The sequence below is a fragment of the Entelurus aequoreus genome, linkage group LG19 (genome assembly GCF_033978785.1).
Source record: "Entelurus aequoreus isolate RoL-2023_Sb linkage group LG19, RoL_Eaeq_v1.1, whole genome shotgun sequence".
Lineage (NCBI taxonomy): Eukaryota > Metazoa > Chordata > Actinopteri > Syngnathiformes > Syngnathidae > Entelurus > Entelurus aequoreus.
Genome location: NC_084749.1, coordinates 40286889 through 40304388, shown reverse-complemented (window position 1 = coordinate 40304388; position 17500 = coordinate 40286889). Strand labels below are relative to the sequence as shown.

Genomic DNA, 17500 nt, shown 5'->3' with positions numbered 1-17500 from the left:
AATGGACATCATAGTGAAAATTGATGATTGCGAATTTTTAGGTCTATTTTTTTAATGCCTGGCTGGGGATCGACTGACACACCCTCCGCAATCGACCAATCGTAACTCGCGATCAACCTAATGAGCACCCCTGGTGTACAGATAGTGGATTTTACTTTTTAAAATGTTTATTATTGTAGCAATATGGTTGTTAAAGTAAGGACATTCGTGATTTCTGATCGTTTGTGAGGGCACCGTAGTGACTTCTGTGTGTGTGTCTGGGCGTTAGTAGAGCAGTGTATACAGAAGACAGCAGCTTATTGTTTTGGCTTGTTAGTACAGAAAAAAGTTAATCCATTATCCTTATGTCATTTTTGTTTGATATACAGTGCTGTACAGAACTTAATATTGTGTGCGAAGTGTAAAAACCTTAACTAAAATATGGACTTTTGTCAAGGCTGGAACCCATTTTTCACATGAACATTGTTTCCTATAGAGTATTTTGCTTTACCATTGTCACGGCCAGGGCGCATTCCAATGCGCCCTCATCTTTGCGCTCTGCTTGCCGCGCCTCGGGACGCGCCCACGGCCGGGTCACGCCCACATGCCAGCAAGGCTGTGGGCGATTAGCAATCAGCGCACCTGGACCTGATGAGAGGGAGCTGTATAAAGGACCAGTGGACCCAAGGATCCAGGCAGGAACTTAGTTTACCCTTGGTGTACCTTCCTTCCCGAGTCTTACCAGTTGTTTCCCCTGTGGTTTTGGACTGCCTTCCTCGATCCTCGACCCTCGCTCTGGACACGGACTCCAACGCCTCTCTCTGCCCCACGGACCTCACGCGGATCACGGACCCCTTTTGCCTAGCCCCCTTTGGATTTGTCTGCTTCCTCATCCAACATCACGGTAATACACAACAGCTACTACACACATAGTCTAACACCACTCACTCTTGGATTTTGTCACAAACTCCATTTCCTTAGTTTAGTTAGTATATATATATATATATATATATATATATATATATATATATATATATATATATATATATATATATATATATATATATATATATATATAAACATACTTCCCCCTGGTGTCTTTACCGTCAACTCCCTCGGCAATACACAACAACCATATGAACTTTTCGATTTACAAACTCTGTTCAAGACCCAATTAAGTTTGTAAATCAAGGTTTCATTGTACTCAACCGACTCAATGCAGCTGTTGATACCACTCCTATGTGGGATCTGAGCTGAGGATGTTGTTGTGGCTTGTGACAGCCCTTTGAGACACTTGTGATTTAAGGCTATACCTATTTTAACTTTGATTGATTGATTGACTATCATGTTGCAACTAGGGTTGCAAAGGGGTGGAAAGTTTTTAGTAAATTTTCCGGAAACTTTCCGGAAATGTACCACAGGAAGTTAAACTCGGGGAGTTTGGAAATATTAACCATTTTTTGATTATTCAAAGTTGGACACCGTCCATGGGAACATATGGGAATTAATGGGCAATTACAATAATTATATATTACTTGTCTATATGCTGCTGCATCTTTATGGCATTTTTGACGTAGCTCTTTACACAGTATTTGCAATTGTACACAGCCTTTCCGCCTACATTGGTTGGGGTGAATTGTCTCCACACATCAGATGGTGTATGTGGCATTATTCTGTTTGTATTTTATTTATTCTTGTAAAACACTAATGCAATGCCGCACACATATTTAAATAGTCAGCTAAACAACTGGAGTAGTCTTTAAAAATATTTTACTGATGCACAAATGAATAGAAATAGGCTAGATGAATAAATGAACATTCAATGAGCATGCTAAATCCAACTATAACCTACATTCTTGTATGGCAACAGAATGGCTAGCAGAACAGAATGCAGAGGAAATTACACGTTTTGATTTAGTATTTGCTAGTTGAACTTTGCAGATCACAAAAAAGGTACATTTGGATCGCTAACGTTGTTAGCATAAATGAATGGGATTTAACATAGAGACAATTAGCATCACGGCTAACGGAGTAATATTTTCGGTTCATTATGAGACTGTGGTGGTACATAAACCTAACTAGCTAGAGATATTGGCCCCGAAATCATTTAACAAGTACAGGAACAGCTAGCTAGCTTGAGTGGAAGTCTGCTGGAGTAGCCTACGGTCATACGGTAACAAGCAAATACACCTCTATTAAACTTAAATACCATAGATCAAATATATTTACCCCAGTAATACCATCAAAACTTACCTGACTGGATGAAGTCCTTGGGCTCAAATACTAAGTGTGGCCTCAATAGCTGTAGTGTGTAGCATGCTGGGAATTATCTGTGCATGTGATGGAAGAATGCACTGCACATGTGATTGTCAGGTTCAAACACTGATGACATCTAATAATCTGACAAGAAGCAAGGAATCATGCAGAGCCAGAATTCAATTTAGCTCATGAGGAGAGACGTATTTTTCGGGCTGTATTCTAGTTACGGATCCAAACTACGTTCTAAAAGTCAAGCCCGCGTGCCTCCTCTGTTTATTAGGAAGGTCCCTATTACATCACTGAAGCTGTCGCTAATGGAAGGGGGTAATCTCGACAACTCCAGTTAGACACAATATATGATTATAGAATAAATACAAATTAGTTGACGCAGGTCATATCGCCTTGTCTCTGCTCTGTCTGCGTCACAGTGGTGTTCGGCTTTGGCCGTCAGCAGGCCGAGTCTGGACACAACACTGATAAAGACAACTGGCAATCTTTTGGATTGCCAGCTTGCACGGATACAAAAACTACCACTTCAGCACAATTGACAATAATTTATATCGACGGCCCTTAAGCATAAAGTTATGATGATAATATATACATAATTATTCTAACAGTGATGGAGGAATGCACCGTGCAGGGTTGAAATTCTACTGAATTTGCATTAAATCAGGTTGTTTTAGCTAATAATCATGCTGCAAGAACTAGCATGTTGCATTCAATGTTTATTCCCCTTAATTTCCAATGAATTCCCATTAAAGGCCTACTGAAACCTACTACTACCGACCACGCTGTCTGATAGTTTATATATCAATGATGAAATCTTAACATTGCAACACATGCCAATACGGCCGGGTTAATTTATAAAGTGCAATTTTAAATTTCCTGGGAAACTTCCGGCTGAAAACGTCTATGTATGATGACGTTTGCGCGTGACGTCAATGGTTGAAGCGGAAGTATTCGGACACCATTGTATCCAATACAAACAGCTCTGTTTTCATCGCAAATTCCACAGTATTCTGGACATCTGTGTTGGTGAATCTTTTGCAATTTGTTCAATTAACAATGGAGACAAACAAAGAAGAAAGCTGTAGGTGGGATCGGTGTATTAGCGGCCGGCTGCAGCAACACAACCAGGAGGACTTTGAGTTGAATAGCAGACGCGCTACCGTGAGTACAGCTTTGGCTTACAAACATTTGATCGCTTGCCCGTACGTGCGTGTCGCTATGTGTATGTTACGTACGTAACTTTGGGGAAATATATGTTTCTTGCCGACTCTGATGGCGGCCGGGGTGTCGTCGAAAGCTACAACGCCCGCCGCTGCGCCGCTGTCCTCACCTAGACTTCCTCCGTCTCCGGGCCGCCGACCGCATCGATGATCGGGTGAAGTCCTTCATCGCACCGTCGATCGCTGGAACGCAGGTGAGCACGGGTGTTGATGAGCAGATGATAGCTGGCGTAGGTGGAGAACTAATGTTTTTAGCATAGCTCTGTCGAGGTCCCGTAGCTAAGTTAGCTTCAATGGCGTCGTTAGCAACAGCATTGCTAGGCTTCGCCAGGCGGTACAGCATTAACCGTGTGGTTACAGGTCCAGAGTTTGGTAGTATTGTTGATCTTCTGTCTATCCTTCCGGTCAGGGGCTTATTTCGTCTGTTTCTATATGCAGTTAAGCATGAGGCTATCACGTTAGCTCCGTAGCTAAAGTGCTTCGCCGATGTATTGTCGTGGAGATAAAAGTCACTGTGAATGTCCATTTCGCGTTCTCGACTCTCATTTTCAAGAGGATATAGTATCCGAGGTGGTTTAAAATACAAATCCGTGATCCACAATAGAAAAAGGAGAGAGTGTGGAATCCAATGAGCCCTTGTACCTAAGTTACGGTCAGAGCGAAAAAAGATACGTCCTGCACTGCACTCTACTCCTTCACTCTCACATTCCTCATCCACGAATCTTTCATCATGGCTCAAATTAATGGGGTAATCGTCGCTTTGTTGGTCCGAATCGCTCTCGCTGCTGGCGGCCATTGTTGAAAACAATGGGGAAATGTGAGGAGCCTTTCAACCTGCGACGTCATGCTTTTTTTATCAGCGACCAAAAGTTGCAAACTTTATCGTCGATGTTCTCTACTAAATCCTTACAGCAAAAATATGGCAATATCGCGAACTGATCAAGTATGACACATACAATGGATCTGCTATCCCCGTTGAAATAAAAACAATTCATTTCAGTAGGCCTTTAACTCCCATGTAAAGTTTCCAATGTGGAATATTCCCGGAATTTTGCAACCCTAGTTGCAACCATCGATAATAAATAGAAAAATTAAAGTTAAATTGCACATCGTGAGATCGTGAGAGGGCCTTGTCAGTCCTTACTTGAATGCCACTGCTGTTCTGAAAAGTCACTTTGTGAAATGCTGAAGTGTTTGCAACTGTCTTCGAAAGCGCATCCTCAATCTAAACATGTCGATTTAATATCACAACACAACAGAAACTTTTGTGACCATTTCCCAACAGGCACTGTTTGAGCTCTCAGTACCAAATTTCTCTTTTTCCTCACATTGTATCCGTTCTGCAGCCTCTCCTGTTATTTCTGCTTCTTTAATATATGTCCTGACTTGCAGGCACTTCCTCATTATTCCCATCTTGATATCTGCCATGGTTAATGAGTGGTGGGACTCTGGTTGCAGAGTTTGAGTGCTTGGATTAATGTGGGCGCTGCAGCAGCGAAGTTTGGGAATTCAGTTCATTACTGTGGATTTATGAAATTTCAAGGCTGTGAGATGTCCAGACTAATGATGTTCCCGAGTAAACATTAGAGACAGCCAGCCACTGCACCTGAGGTGGTTCTTTTAAAAAGAGGGGTCGGGGGTGGGGGTGGGGGGGGGGGGGGGGGGGGGGACGTCAACACTGTGGGAAGTGCATCTCCATAGCAACAGCTCTGTTTATTTGCAAAATTCAGGACACTTTCAGCTCATCGGGGTGAACAGGATTCAATCAAAATGGCACAATTTATTATGTTATGTTTTAATAGGGCTGTCAAACAAAAAAAATATTTAATCGCGAATAATCACATTTTGTTCATAGTTAACTCAAAATTAATCCCAGATCATGCTTCATCTTTAATACGTGTAACCTAGACAGATATTTTTCAAGTTTTAACCCCATTAATGGACAATATTTTTTTTACTTTAACCTCTTAAGGCCCAAGCTGTTTGTTTACATGTTTTTTTTTATTTCTCTTTGCTATTTGGGCTTATTGGACCCTAATTAGAATAAAAACTAAGACTCATCTTTTGATATGATGTACTTAGTCCATAAGTACACAAACGTGTACTTCATGTTTAGTGACATGCTAATTCTTATTTCTACACTTTTTTTTTCCAAATTCCATTGTATGTTATACCCTTCTGACACCACCAGATGGCAGTATAAGTGTCCACGTAAGTGGCCATAAGACCCCAATTCAGTAGTGTACACAATGTTGGAAATAAGAGCTAAAAAGTGCTGTCCACGCATGTGGCCACGAAGCCTTTAGAGGTTTGAAATTAAAAAAAATTAAATCTTTTTAGCAGCTCAACACAAAAGGACAAACGCGGTTTTAATGACAATTAAAAAAAAAAAAAAATGCTGTTTGTTGGTGTCATGCCAGATTTTGTATTCTTTAGAAATATATAATTTGTATTCCTGCTTTATGAGCACTTGCATTCAGAGGAGGAGCTACACCATGTTTAGAAACCCGTTTTACACATTAAAAACACAAAATGTGGATTGCTATGATCTTGCTTTGATTGGTAAAAATGTTTGGTAATGTTATCTGTGATATTGCTACCTGAATAAATGCTTCTGATATTCTGTACATTGCATGTTGTACAAGTGAATGGTCTTCACATTGCTGCATGACAATTTTTTAACCTTCTCTATTCATTAAAAAAATATAATATTCAGTCTGATAATCATTCTGTAATTGAGGGCTTGACCAAAACATTTTATAAAATAATTTTGTAACATATTCCTCAAGTGATGTACTAGCATTTCTTTAGGCGCAAATGTAACGCTAGCATGGGCTAGGCGGGTTAAGAATGTCAACCGTGTGACAGAAGATGGTTCGTCTCGGAGCCTGTGGTATGAAAGATGACGACAACTAGTTATTTTGGTTTTGACTGCATTCAATGTATTTAACAAGAATATAAATGCCACAGATGACACAATAGGACAAATTTAAAAAATGCCCAAAACAAAAATACAAGATGCAGTCCTGCTGCTTTCTCGGAACCAGTTCACAGTTCAGTTCAAAAAAAGTACGCAAACGCTTTCGCGTCAGTCCAAAAGTTCAGTTAAAAAACAAAAGTAATCCAAAAGGTTCGCCACGGAGGAGGAAAAAAATGCTTGTCCTACCGCGTAGTTGTTTAGCTCACCATTTGCTGAGTTGAGTTTGAAAGTGGATAGGGAGCTCAGGTTGTTTGGGTCAACGGGTATTCCTTCCCGGAAAAAAACCTGACCTAAAAGTCCAAAAAACAAAGTGAGTAATCTAGTTACCTCTTCACTAGCAAAGTACATTATGTATGTACTTGAAAGCATAATGTAAGCATTCCATTGTCCAGAATGACTAATTATTTGTACTAATAAACCAATAGATATGACAAAATTAACCATGTTGATTAATATACAATCATGAGTCCAATTAAAATGATCATTCATAATACATTTCTAATACAGATCATGATTTCTTATCTAAAGTGATAATATTCAATCATAGATCAATTACAAATTCAAACAATCATGAGTCCAATTAAAATGAACATTCATAATACATTTCTAATAATACAGATCATGATTTCTTATCTAAAGTGATAAAACTCAATCATGGATCAATTACAAATTCAATTACAAGTTCAATTACAAATTAAATCACAATTTCAATTACAAATTAAATCACAAGTTCAATTACAAATTAAATTACAAATTAAATCACAAGTTCAACTACAAATTAAATTACAAGTGCACTTATATAACCCAGTTTCATAATAATACTCATTATTAGAAACTCAATGTATCATAATTCAAATTCAAGTACTTGTCCAAACATTCAAAGTTGTTAAACAATCAAGCAGAGTTAATAAATTAAAGTGTTGCGCAACAACCCAAATACACGCACCTGCGTTCCATCTGATGCGCATCCACAAAGTGGCTAAAGCATATTAGCAGTGCAAAGCCCTTTGCCACTTTACTAGACTAAACTGTTGCCTATAAATCGGCTGGATGATCAGAAGAAAACAAAGTATAATTACCTGAGTAATCGAGGGCAAAAACAACACACCATGCCCGGCCCCATAGTTAATCGAACACGGTGGCTCTATGGAAGAATGGCAGCGGTTAGCGCCTATGCTAAAACAGATGCTAACATAATATTGGCGACATGGCACATGATTGTGATTGTGGAAATCCGTTGATTATGCCATGGCAAAAGACTCACCTAATTATGAAGTTTGCAAAGTGTGAGAATGAGAAGATTTTGCGAGTTGCTTCTCAAGCGCGTCTCACAGCACCGCAGCCACAGCAGGTACGGGAGGGGGTGGTGAAGTGAGCAGCACTTCCTTAAAAGGAAGTGAGCGGCAGGAAGTAACCCTCCACAATAAAAGTCTTTGCACTGTATGCATTTTTTCAATGGATATTTTAAATATGGGTTACACAAATATCACAGAATAACATTGTGGAGGGGGGGGGGGGGGTGTGGTCTGCAGGACCGGCCTCAAAGCGCAGCTGGCAGGTGATTGGATTACCCAGCTGGGGCTGTTCATCCAATCACCTGCCACGCTTAATAGCAGCAGCCGGGCCGAGACACAGTAGTTGGAGTTGGAGTCTGAGCCAGACAACCCACACAGCAAAAACACTCCGCGGCGGATCCCCCGCGCAGGTATCGCGCTTTCCGGAACGGAACCGCGAAACGGACCAGCATCGGCGCCCATTTGCACTCAGGAACGTATCCGCCACGGCGGCAGGTAGCGGATCCGCCGTGGCGGCGCGCTGAATGCGCTCCGCACCCATGATCAAAGCCTTATTTCCGCGGCGGGTGCGCCGTGACGGCGCGCTGCATCCACTCCGCACCCAAGATCAAAGCCTAACCTCCCGCCGCGGACCAGCAACGGCCTCATAAAAACCCTGGCTCATCTGGCCGTTTTGGACCCCTTTATCTTATTTTCAAAATCCCTTCTGTTCTTGCTGTAGGATAACATAGGAAACAAAAAAATTCACTAAGCCCTACTACAGCAATATAGGCTTACATATGCATTGCCTTGTATTTTTAAACTAACAATATTGTCAATAGGCAGAAACAGAAAATGGTCAATTCACTCTATAAAGTAAATATATATAATATATATTTAAAAAGCAAATATACATATTTAATCTATTAGGCTACAACTTCAAGGAAACACTGCTCCATGCACAGCTGACATATCAGAAAATGAATAACTGGTGAATGACAAGAAGTCCAATAAAAGGTTGTTTATTTATACATATACATCTCTATTCCTCCTGAGGAGGTGGAAGCGGGACTCGTCTCCTCGTTGCCCGATCCCCCGCCAAGTTGAACCACCTGATGGCGTGTTTGGTGACCTCAGCGTCCGTGGCTGACCTTGTCAACACATTTTTACTCACAGCACCTGTAATCAAACAAGATTACAAGACAGATACGTTTATGTTTATGGTATGTAGCATCCAAAGCCAAGTATGCTTACACAATACAAAATATTTGATAGGTATTAAGGAGATTACATTTGAAAAAAAAAACATGACTTAAAGTTACTGGAGGTGGTTAAAATAAGGTGCGTAACTATAACAATCTACAAGGTTAAGGTTGCTTCTCTTTCTTCCCCTCCATTTTTCTGCATTCTTTCGTATCTCAAGTTATCATTACGTATATGTATTGTTGCATTTGAACAATTGTATTGTTGATAATAAAGGTAAAGTACTGGTATTGTTTATTATCAATAGCACTATTTCTATTGGTATTCATATTGCTCCATTTTTAGTGTAATAATGCTCATTGTCATTTCTGTATTTTTTTTTTTAAATTTTCGCTAACTGCTTATTTGCTATTACTTTTACCATCATATTTGTACATGTCGTATTTGCTGATGTTGCTCTGTTGTTGTTGTTGTTGTTGTTGTTGTTGTTGTTGTTTGCTGTTGTTGTTTTTGTCTCTCCGTCTAATCCCCCTCTTGTCCCCACAATTCCCCCCTCTGTCTTCCTTTTTCTCTCTTTCTATCCCCTCCTGCTCCGGCCCGGCTGCACAAAATGATAATATAAATACATTTAATAAAGTCAAAATACAAGTAAGGCAACAAGAGAAGTATCCTACACTTCTCTTTTGTAAAGTAAATCTGAACAGCCGATATGGGCATCTACATCTGCTATATGATTTGCCCGAGAAGCTGGGCAGGACATTATAAAAAAAAAAAAAAAAATTTAAAAATTAAAAAAAAAAATAAAAATAAGGTGCGTAAACTATGAATTTGTGATCAGGGTATAGGTGTGCAAGACATCCAAAATGTTTAAACAATATCGTTATTTGGTTCCTTGATCAGAGTACTTGTTTGGCTCTGTTGGATGACGGCGGCGGGGGGGTTGGGGGTGGGGGGCATAAATAAATATCCATAACCCAACTTTGGGGGGTTGACATTGTTTTCTCATTATATTTGTACTATCATTCTATGTTTGTATTCGTGTAGGCCAGGGGTGTCCAAAGTGCGGCCCGGGGGCCATTTGCGGCCTGCAGGTCATTTTTTAACGGCCCCAGGGCACATTTTTAAAAAATATGATCGAAATAAATAAAAAACATTAAAAGTGGTATTTAAAGAGCAAACAGGTGAAATGTAACAAGGAAATGTAGCAATGTTTACTCTAATCACACAAAGCTGCCATGTAGGCTGTTTCTTTCTTTAAAGAATAATAATGAATCAAAATCAATGTCATTATGAAATATTGACCTATTCAAGGCTTAAGAAGTTTACCTTCGCAATCAGCTGGTCTTGGTTGTGCTTAATAGTTTCCAGCAGGCTAAGGATGTGGATTACCTCAGGCGCTGTTGACAAACAGCAGTATAAAATTAACATGTTTCAGTGTTTATCCTCATTACTCTTTATCCTGACATTAGCTATTGACCTTAGTTAATGACAAAAGTTATTGACAAAGTTTGAAGAAAATATGTGATTGCTTGTGAATTTGAATTTTTTCCAAAATTTGTGGCACAGAATGACCATCCGGTATTTGTCAGTTATTGCTCACCAGAGCAGGAAATGTTGTCGGCCATTCTTCCCCCTCGCCATGTTGGCCTGTAGGCCAGGCTGGATCCAGGCTCCTCTGTCTGCCACATGTTGAGGGCTGCTGGTGAGGGGGGTGGAGGGAGTCGAGGAGGGACTGCCGTTACTAGTGAGGTGGGCATTGTGAGAGAGCCATCCGTTAACCATGACTGGTAATACCCAAGGGGCCTATCTATACACTAATATTTCAGAGATCAGTCCCTACCTTGTGTAACTCTGCATGTTTTATGCAGGTGCTGGTGAAGGCATATGAATACATCCTTCCCCATGGTGAGGTGCTAAGGGAGATAAATTGGTATTAAATGGTTGTGATCTGTTAACCATGGTTACTGGATGCTGAGATATTATTTCAGAGATCAGTCTTTACCTAGAAAGTTATCTCCAGTTGAGGAGTCGAGTTGACAAGTACTCATGGCTCTTGCTGGCACTCGGTGAGACGGTGGAGCTGGGAGAAGGGATACAAGGAGAGGGGAATATCTTTAGCACTAAGAATGTTAACCATATCTTTTGGTGGTTTTGTTGTTTTCGATGTTAAGTTAAAGTTAAAGTACCAAGGATTGTCACACACACTAGGTGTGGTGAAATGTGTCCTCTGCATTTGACCCATCCCCTTGTTCACCCCCTGGGAGGTGAGGGGAGCAGTGGGGAGCAGTGGGCAGCAGCGGTGCCGCGCCCGGGAATCATTTTGGTGATTTAACCCCCAATTCCAACCCTTGATGCTGAGTGCCAAGCAGGGAGGTAAGAGATTATTCTTTACTCTGCCTGTGCAATTGGCTTGCCAACCCCAGAGATGTGAGGTCACTATTTCCCGGGTCTTCTTCGCTATCATCTGAGTCCCCGAGGCGATGGCTGTTGGGTAACCATATCATTAGGATTATTGCAATACCAAAATTGCCAAATATACATATAGTACAAGCATCTCTGGTCTATTTTTGAATGCTACCGGAAATAACCTTCCTATTACTGTAGAAACATGACAAAAACAAGACGGAACACACTTACACTGCCTTCCTGTTCCTTTTTTCTGGCAGCTCCTCGTTCTCCGCCTCAGATTGCAGGTCTGAGGTGTCGCAGCCCTTTCCATATTGTTGCATTATTTTTAATGCGTCTTTGTAGTTGTCTAAAATTGAATATGTTCAAATGAACATGAGTTTCAAATTAGCTGTAGAGCTGAACAGAATATTATTATTATTGATGATGATAAATCAGGTCTCTCTCTTACAAGAGACCTGGTCAGAACATAGACACAATAGGTTATTCCAAGCATAAAGAGAAGCAACTATGACGTTATTTTTAAACAAGAAGATTATGAATTTGCATACCACAAGTTCGGACAACAGAAACGTCAAATCTTGGCCAGTTTGGCTCATGCTGCTCCTCATTTAAAGCTGCCCTTTCAATTCTGTCGGTGTTTTTATAGCTGGGCCAGAAAACCATCCTATCATCATACCATCCACTTGGGACGACCGTAATGTCCCTGTTCATTATAAATTTAATCAGATGAAAAGGCACCCTTAATGTAGAAAGAAAGAAAAGGGGTATTTATTCATCGTCAAAGGAACAACGTGGACAAAAGCATGACCAGGTGTTAGTGTATAGAAATAAGCAAGTAAGATGAGCTGAGATTTTACCTGAATGGTGCCCCAAGGTGGTAAGAACTATAAGAAAGGTAAAAGTATGGGTCATAATAGTCAGAACTTCAGCTCAATCGTAAAGTAGGGTTTGAAATTATGGGTGTAGTGTATACAGAGATCAGTCCCTACCTTGTGTAACTCTCTGCATGTTTAATGCAGGTGCTGGTGAAGGCATATGAATACATCCTTCCCCATGGTGAGGTGCTAATGGAGATAAATTGGTATTAAATGGTTGTGATCTGTTAACAATGGTTACTGGATGCTGAGATATTGTTTCAGAGATCAATCTTTACCTAGAAAGTTATCTCCAGTTGAGGAGTCGAGTTGACAAGTACTCATGACTCTTGCTGGCACTCGGCGAGACGGTGGAGCTGGGAGAAGGGATACAAGGAGAGGGGAATATCTTTAGCACTAAGAATGTTAACCATATCTTTAATATTAATGTGGTGGTTTCGTCTACAACGCTAATATATCCTGTGGTGTACCTCAGGGATCAATATAGGACCTAAATTATTCAATGTCTAGATAAATGACATTTTTAAAGTTACAAAAGATTTAAAGTTAGTATTATTTGCGGATGATACAACAGTGTTTTGTTCAGGAGAGAACACACAGAAGATAATACAAATAATAACAGAAGAAATTAACAAATTAAAAAGATGGTTTGACAAAAACAGACTATCTTTGAATCTCAGTAAAACTAAAATAATGCTATTTGGTAACAGTAGAAGAGAAAGTCAAACACAAATACAAATAGACGGAATAGAAATTGAAAGAGTAAATGAAACCAAATTTCTAGGTATAATGATTGATGATAAATTGAACTGGAAATCTCAAGTAAAAAATATACAACATAAAGTAGCAAGAAACACGTCAATAATGAATAAAGCAAAACATGTTCTAGACAAAAAATCACTTAATATTCTCTACTGTACACTAGTGTTACCATATCTGAGTTATTGTGTAGAAATATGGGGAAATAATTACAAAAGTACACTTCATTCATTAACGGTGTTACAAAAAAGATCAGTTAGAATAATATATAATGTTGGATATAGAGAACACACAAATCCTTTATTTATTAAATCAAAGATACTGAAATTCCACGACATAGTGAATTTGCAAACAGCTAAAATTATAAACAAAGCAAACTATAACCTGCTACCCAAGAATATACAACAATTCTTCTCAAAAAAAGAGGAGAAAAATCATCTTAGAGAGAAATGTAATTTAAAACATTTGTACGCACGTACAACACTTAAGACCTTCAGTATATCAGTATGTGGAATTAAATTATGGAATGCATTAAGCAAAGCAATCAAACAATGTACTAGTATGATCAATTATTTATGCTTACATGTGGAAATAATAATAATAATAATAGTAAATAAAATAATAATAATAAAAAAAGGTAAATAAAGCATAAAATAGTCTCTAATAAATTAATTAAATAAAAAACAGCATATAAAATATACACATCAGCAAACAACAAAAATATAGATCAAGAAAAAGGATCCTTAATATGTGCAGCAATTTTTCCCACTCACATCACCTCATTTTATATTTTTTTCTACAATTAACTATGCCAAAAAACACATAGACATACCTTTTTTTTTGTAATGGAAACAAAAACAACATGGCGTCACACACAGCTAGTCCACAGTAAACAGGATCTCGAGCTCCACTAAAGAACAAAGAAAGAAATAATACACACTCATATTAATAGCAAAGAACGGCTGTTTCCACTCTGTTAACGTTACGCTGTTATAACAAAGTAATAGCGACCTGGGCCTAAACAACACTGACAATAAAGTAATACGCTTTCGTTTCAACCAGTTGGAAATATGTGGAATATCGTAGCATGTAACCTACACACATTCACAGCGTCTAACAAAAGATAGCCTAAGTTAACTGTATTGAACGTTACTCACCGGCTTCACAAAACACAATTTTACAATAGCACGGCGAAAAAATGACCGTCGTTGTGTGGGTTTTTTGACGAATAACACTCTTTTCCACTTTTCTTCGCTCGGGCCTCACCTCCCGCGTGCAGCCATTTCGAATTTTCTGAATACGTGACGTCAGACGCACGTCCCCATGCAAAGCATTCTGGGAGGCGGCGCTGGAAATAAAAGCCTTTTTTTACAGAATATAAAGTTTTACTGCTAGTCCTAATATCAAACAACATCATTACAATCATACATAAATGATGATGGAAACACAAAGGCCGATCTTTAGTGCGAATGTAGCAATAAATCAATAAATCTATACTTACGTTCGTGTTCCAGCAAAGAAAGTCCAGAGATCTTGGCTCATGCGCGTACACGCTAGTAGGCGCGTCCACGTCTGCGGGTGCAGACATTGGTCGGCTCAGCGCGCGTAGGCGGAGCCTATAACTCTAGGCGGCGCGCGCCGGTTTAGTTTGTCGCGTCCGCGTATGCGAATCAGACACGAGTCCGCTCAGGATCAGCTGTCTGACCGTACAATTTTCAGAGGCGGAGCTGTATCCTCTAGGCGGAGCCAAAACGAATGTGACAGTAACGCGGGTTGGGCGACTTGAAGGCGGATCCGTATAGCAGTCTTCTGCTGTGTGGGAACCCACACATGAGCCAGAGACCACGCCGCAAGAGGGAGGGCAGCCGAAAAACTGAAAAGTTGCTGAAAAGAGTGCTGACCACAATAAAAATATTATTGGACCTGACTACCGGGCTCTCAAGAAGGTCTGTCGCGATCAGGGGAAGCCACAAGAGGGCAACCTCTACAAACATTATTAAACATCTTTGACAATAATGGTAATGTAAAACATTTTTATTTTGTTAATATAGTTCAACCAGATGGATACCACTGCACTTTTATTTTGAAGCCGGGAAAGTGTGTGATTGGTTTGAGAAAGTGTCTTGACATGTTTGGATGTCGGATCAACTGTTTCCTTCCTGCCTTTATGCCATCTTACTAACTAAAGCAGTCACAGTAACAATCTAAATGTCATGATATCACTGCACTTAATTGTAATGTAAACATGGAAGTGAAGCACCACCCACCTCTGAACAATGCACACAGCAGGAATTTACTACAGTGATATCGTCTCGGCGGGAAAACAATAATAATTTCTTGGAGGGAGAACAACTTGCTTTGGCTTTGAACATGATATTTTTATAATGTGGCCTTTTTTTGTCCGTTTCTGCTCGCTTGTGACTCATCAGTAACAAGTGAACTGCAGCCAAGTTCCCCCGCGAGGGAATGGCCCAAGGGGCAAAAAGGATGCGTGTGTGTTAATTGCCCAGTAAAAACAATTGTGCCGTAATTGAAATGTTAACACGTTACTATCGCGTTAACTTTGACAGCCATAATTTTTAATATATATATATATATATATATATATATATATATATATATATATATATATATATATATATATATATATATATATATATATATATATATATATATATATACATATAAATGTTTGGAGGAGAAAAGGTGAGGCCTTTAATTCTAGGAACACCATCCATACCGTCAAGCATGGTGGTGGTAGTATTATGCTCTGGGCCTGTTTTTCTGCCAATGGAACTGGTGCTTTACAGAGAGTAAATGGGACAATGAAAAAGGAGGATTACCTCAAAACTCTTCAGGACAACCTAAAATCATCAGCCTGGACGTTGGGTCTTTGGCGCAGTTGGGTGTTCCAACAGGACAATGACCCCAAACACATGTCAAAAGTGGTAAAGGAATGGCTAAATCAGGCTAGAATTAAGGTTTTTAGAATGGCCTTCCCAAAGTCCTGATTTAAACATGAGGACAATGCTGAAGAAACAAGTCCATGTCAGAAAACCAACAAATTTAGCTGAACTGCCCCAATTTTGTCAAGAGGAGTGGTCAAAATTAAACCAGAAGCTTGCCAGAAGCCAATAAGCGCCTTATTACAGTGAAACTTGCCAAGGGACATAGAATGGATCTGCTATCCCCGTTTAAATAAGAAAAAAATCATTTCAGTAGGCCTTTAAGTGCAATCACAATGAAGTCCATTCCATTCTCGTCAGAGCAGAGATGAGACGCACACCCACTCTGTGCAAAGCTGCCGCTGTTTCTGCCTTGGTTGAGATGGAAGCGTTTCATCACTGTCACGCTTCAAAACAAGCTTCATGTTAATGAGTCTGTCAATAGATTTGGTTCGTTTGTGACTATCTCAACCCTTAAGTCTTTTTTATCAAATTTGAAATATTTGACGATGTAGAAAAAATTTAAATAAATCTTAACTAAAAATCAACAAAATACAATGAATTTACAGTTCTAATCATAATTTGCTTTTTTTTAACTCACACATCTTATTTTCTTTAGGTTTATGGATTGAAATGCCTTGAATTTGATAGCTCTACTATTTGAAAATAATACCGGAACCGCCTGTTTTGTATGTGTCTATTTTAAATAAACACATGACATTGTTCTGACATGATACATTTCATTTTCTTTTAAGCATGCAAAGCTTACACCTGCATCGCATCGTATTGAATCACATTGAATCGTAATGTTTTAAAAAGTATTGTTACAGTTTCGTATCATAACCCATGTATCGAGATTCATATCAGATCACTTTTAAGGTAGAAATGCATGCCCCTAATATATGTATATATATATATATATATATATGTAACGGGTATAAGAAATACTTTGAATATTTGAGTGAAATTCCTGCTAAAATATGTATATTGTTTTGTTATGCAATGAGAGGTCCAATTGCGCCACCTGCTGGTACCTGAAAGTCTGTAAATATGACCGCAAACCGGAAGCTTATTGGCAGAGTTCCTGTCCTCTGCTAATGGTAAGCCACGTTTTGATATTGCTCTGCAAAATATTATAAATTACACTAAAGCTAACGTGAGATTTATTGTAAGATACACAGTAATTTGATGGCAGTTGAAATGCTATGTTGTGGAATTTTTGTTTTGAATTGGTTGTTGCTCACGTCAGATGTATTACTATTTTGCACTGAAGTCGATATTATTTTCCCCCTGTAGACATCGGAACCAGCAGAGGTGCTAACCGCATATTGTGTGTACGTGCGTTCTGATCACTCATTGCAGGTAATAATTGTTGCACTATGTGCGTTTTACGTGTCAAGACGTTCATATTTGTCATATTCGCTGGTCACCACAAGAGGGTGCTAAAAGTCCATATAATTATTTGTGTCATTTCATGTCTTGTATTGTATTTTGTATTTTTCTATTTTCTATTTCATAAATATATAAAAAAGGATGATGTTGGTTAAAAACCAAGTTAAAAATACGTTGCATTGAATTAATTGTAATA

The 17500-nt window shown here is 39.2% G+C and overlaps 1 protein-coding gene across 3 annotated transcripts; it reads right to left on the bottom strand.

Annotated features, from left to right (window-relative positions):
* Positions 1 to 8787: 8787 nt before the first annotated feature.
* On the bottom strand, positions 8788 to 14782 carry LOC133634928 (uncharacterized). Of its 3 annotated transcripts, XR_009821994.1 has the most exons (13): positions 14125 to 14363; positions 13800 to 13877; positions 12487 to 12564; positions 12323 to 12397; positions 12191 to 12217; positions 11882 to 12072; positions 11562 to 11679; positions 11111 to 11408; positions 10927 to 11004; positions 10765 to 10837; positions 10525 to 10665; positions 10251 to 10321; positions 8788 to 8900 (listed from the first exon to the last, which is right to left on the bottom strand). XR_009821994.1 is itself a non-coding variant. In XM_062027586.1 (11 exons), the coding sequence occupies exons 2-8, from the start codon at positions 12530 to 12532 to the stop codon at positions 10785 to 10787; spliced, it is 489 nt and encodes a 162-aa protein (XP_061883570.1). In that variant the 5' UTR covers positions 12533 to 12564; positions 14469 to 14782; the 3' UTR covers positions 8788 to 8900; positions 10251 to 10321; positions 10525 to 10665; positions 10765 to 10784. The 3 variants fall into 3 exon arrangements, 1 of the variants encoding a protein (XP_061883570.1); XR_009821993.1 differs by having other exon boundaries at positions 10927 to 11408; XM_062027586.1 differs by lacking the exons at positions 11882 to 12072; positions 13800 to 13877; positions 14125 to 14363 and adding an exon at positions 14469 to 14782 and having other exon boundaries at positions 11317 to 11408.
* Between the last annotated feature and the right edge of the window lie 2718 nt (positions 14783 to 17500).

Excerpts from the sequence above, each read along its gene's own strand:
- LOC133634928 (XM_062027586.1), bottom strand. The coding sequence starts at position 12,532 with ATGAGTACTTGTCAACTCGACTCCTCAACTGGAGATAACTTTCTAG. Across the intron at positions 11,680-12,190 it reads CACCTTGGGGCACCATTCAG|ACAACTACAAAGACGCATTA; the intron begins GTAAAATCTCAG and ends ATTCAATTTTAG. Across the intron at positions 10,838-10,926 it reads AACTGGAGATAACTTTCTAG|CACCTCACCATGGGGAAGGA; the intron begins GTAAAGACTGAT and ends TATCTCCCTTAG.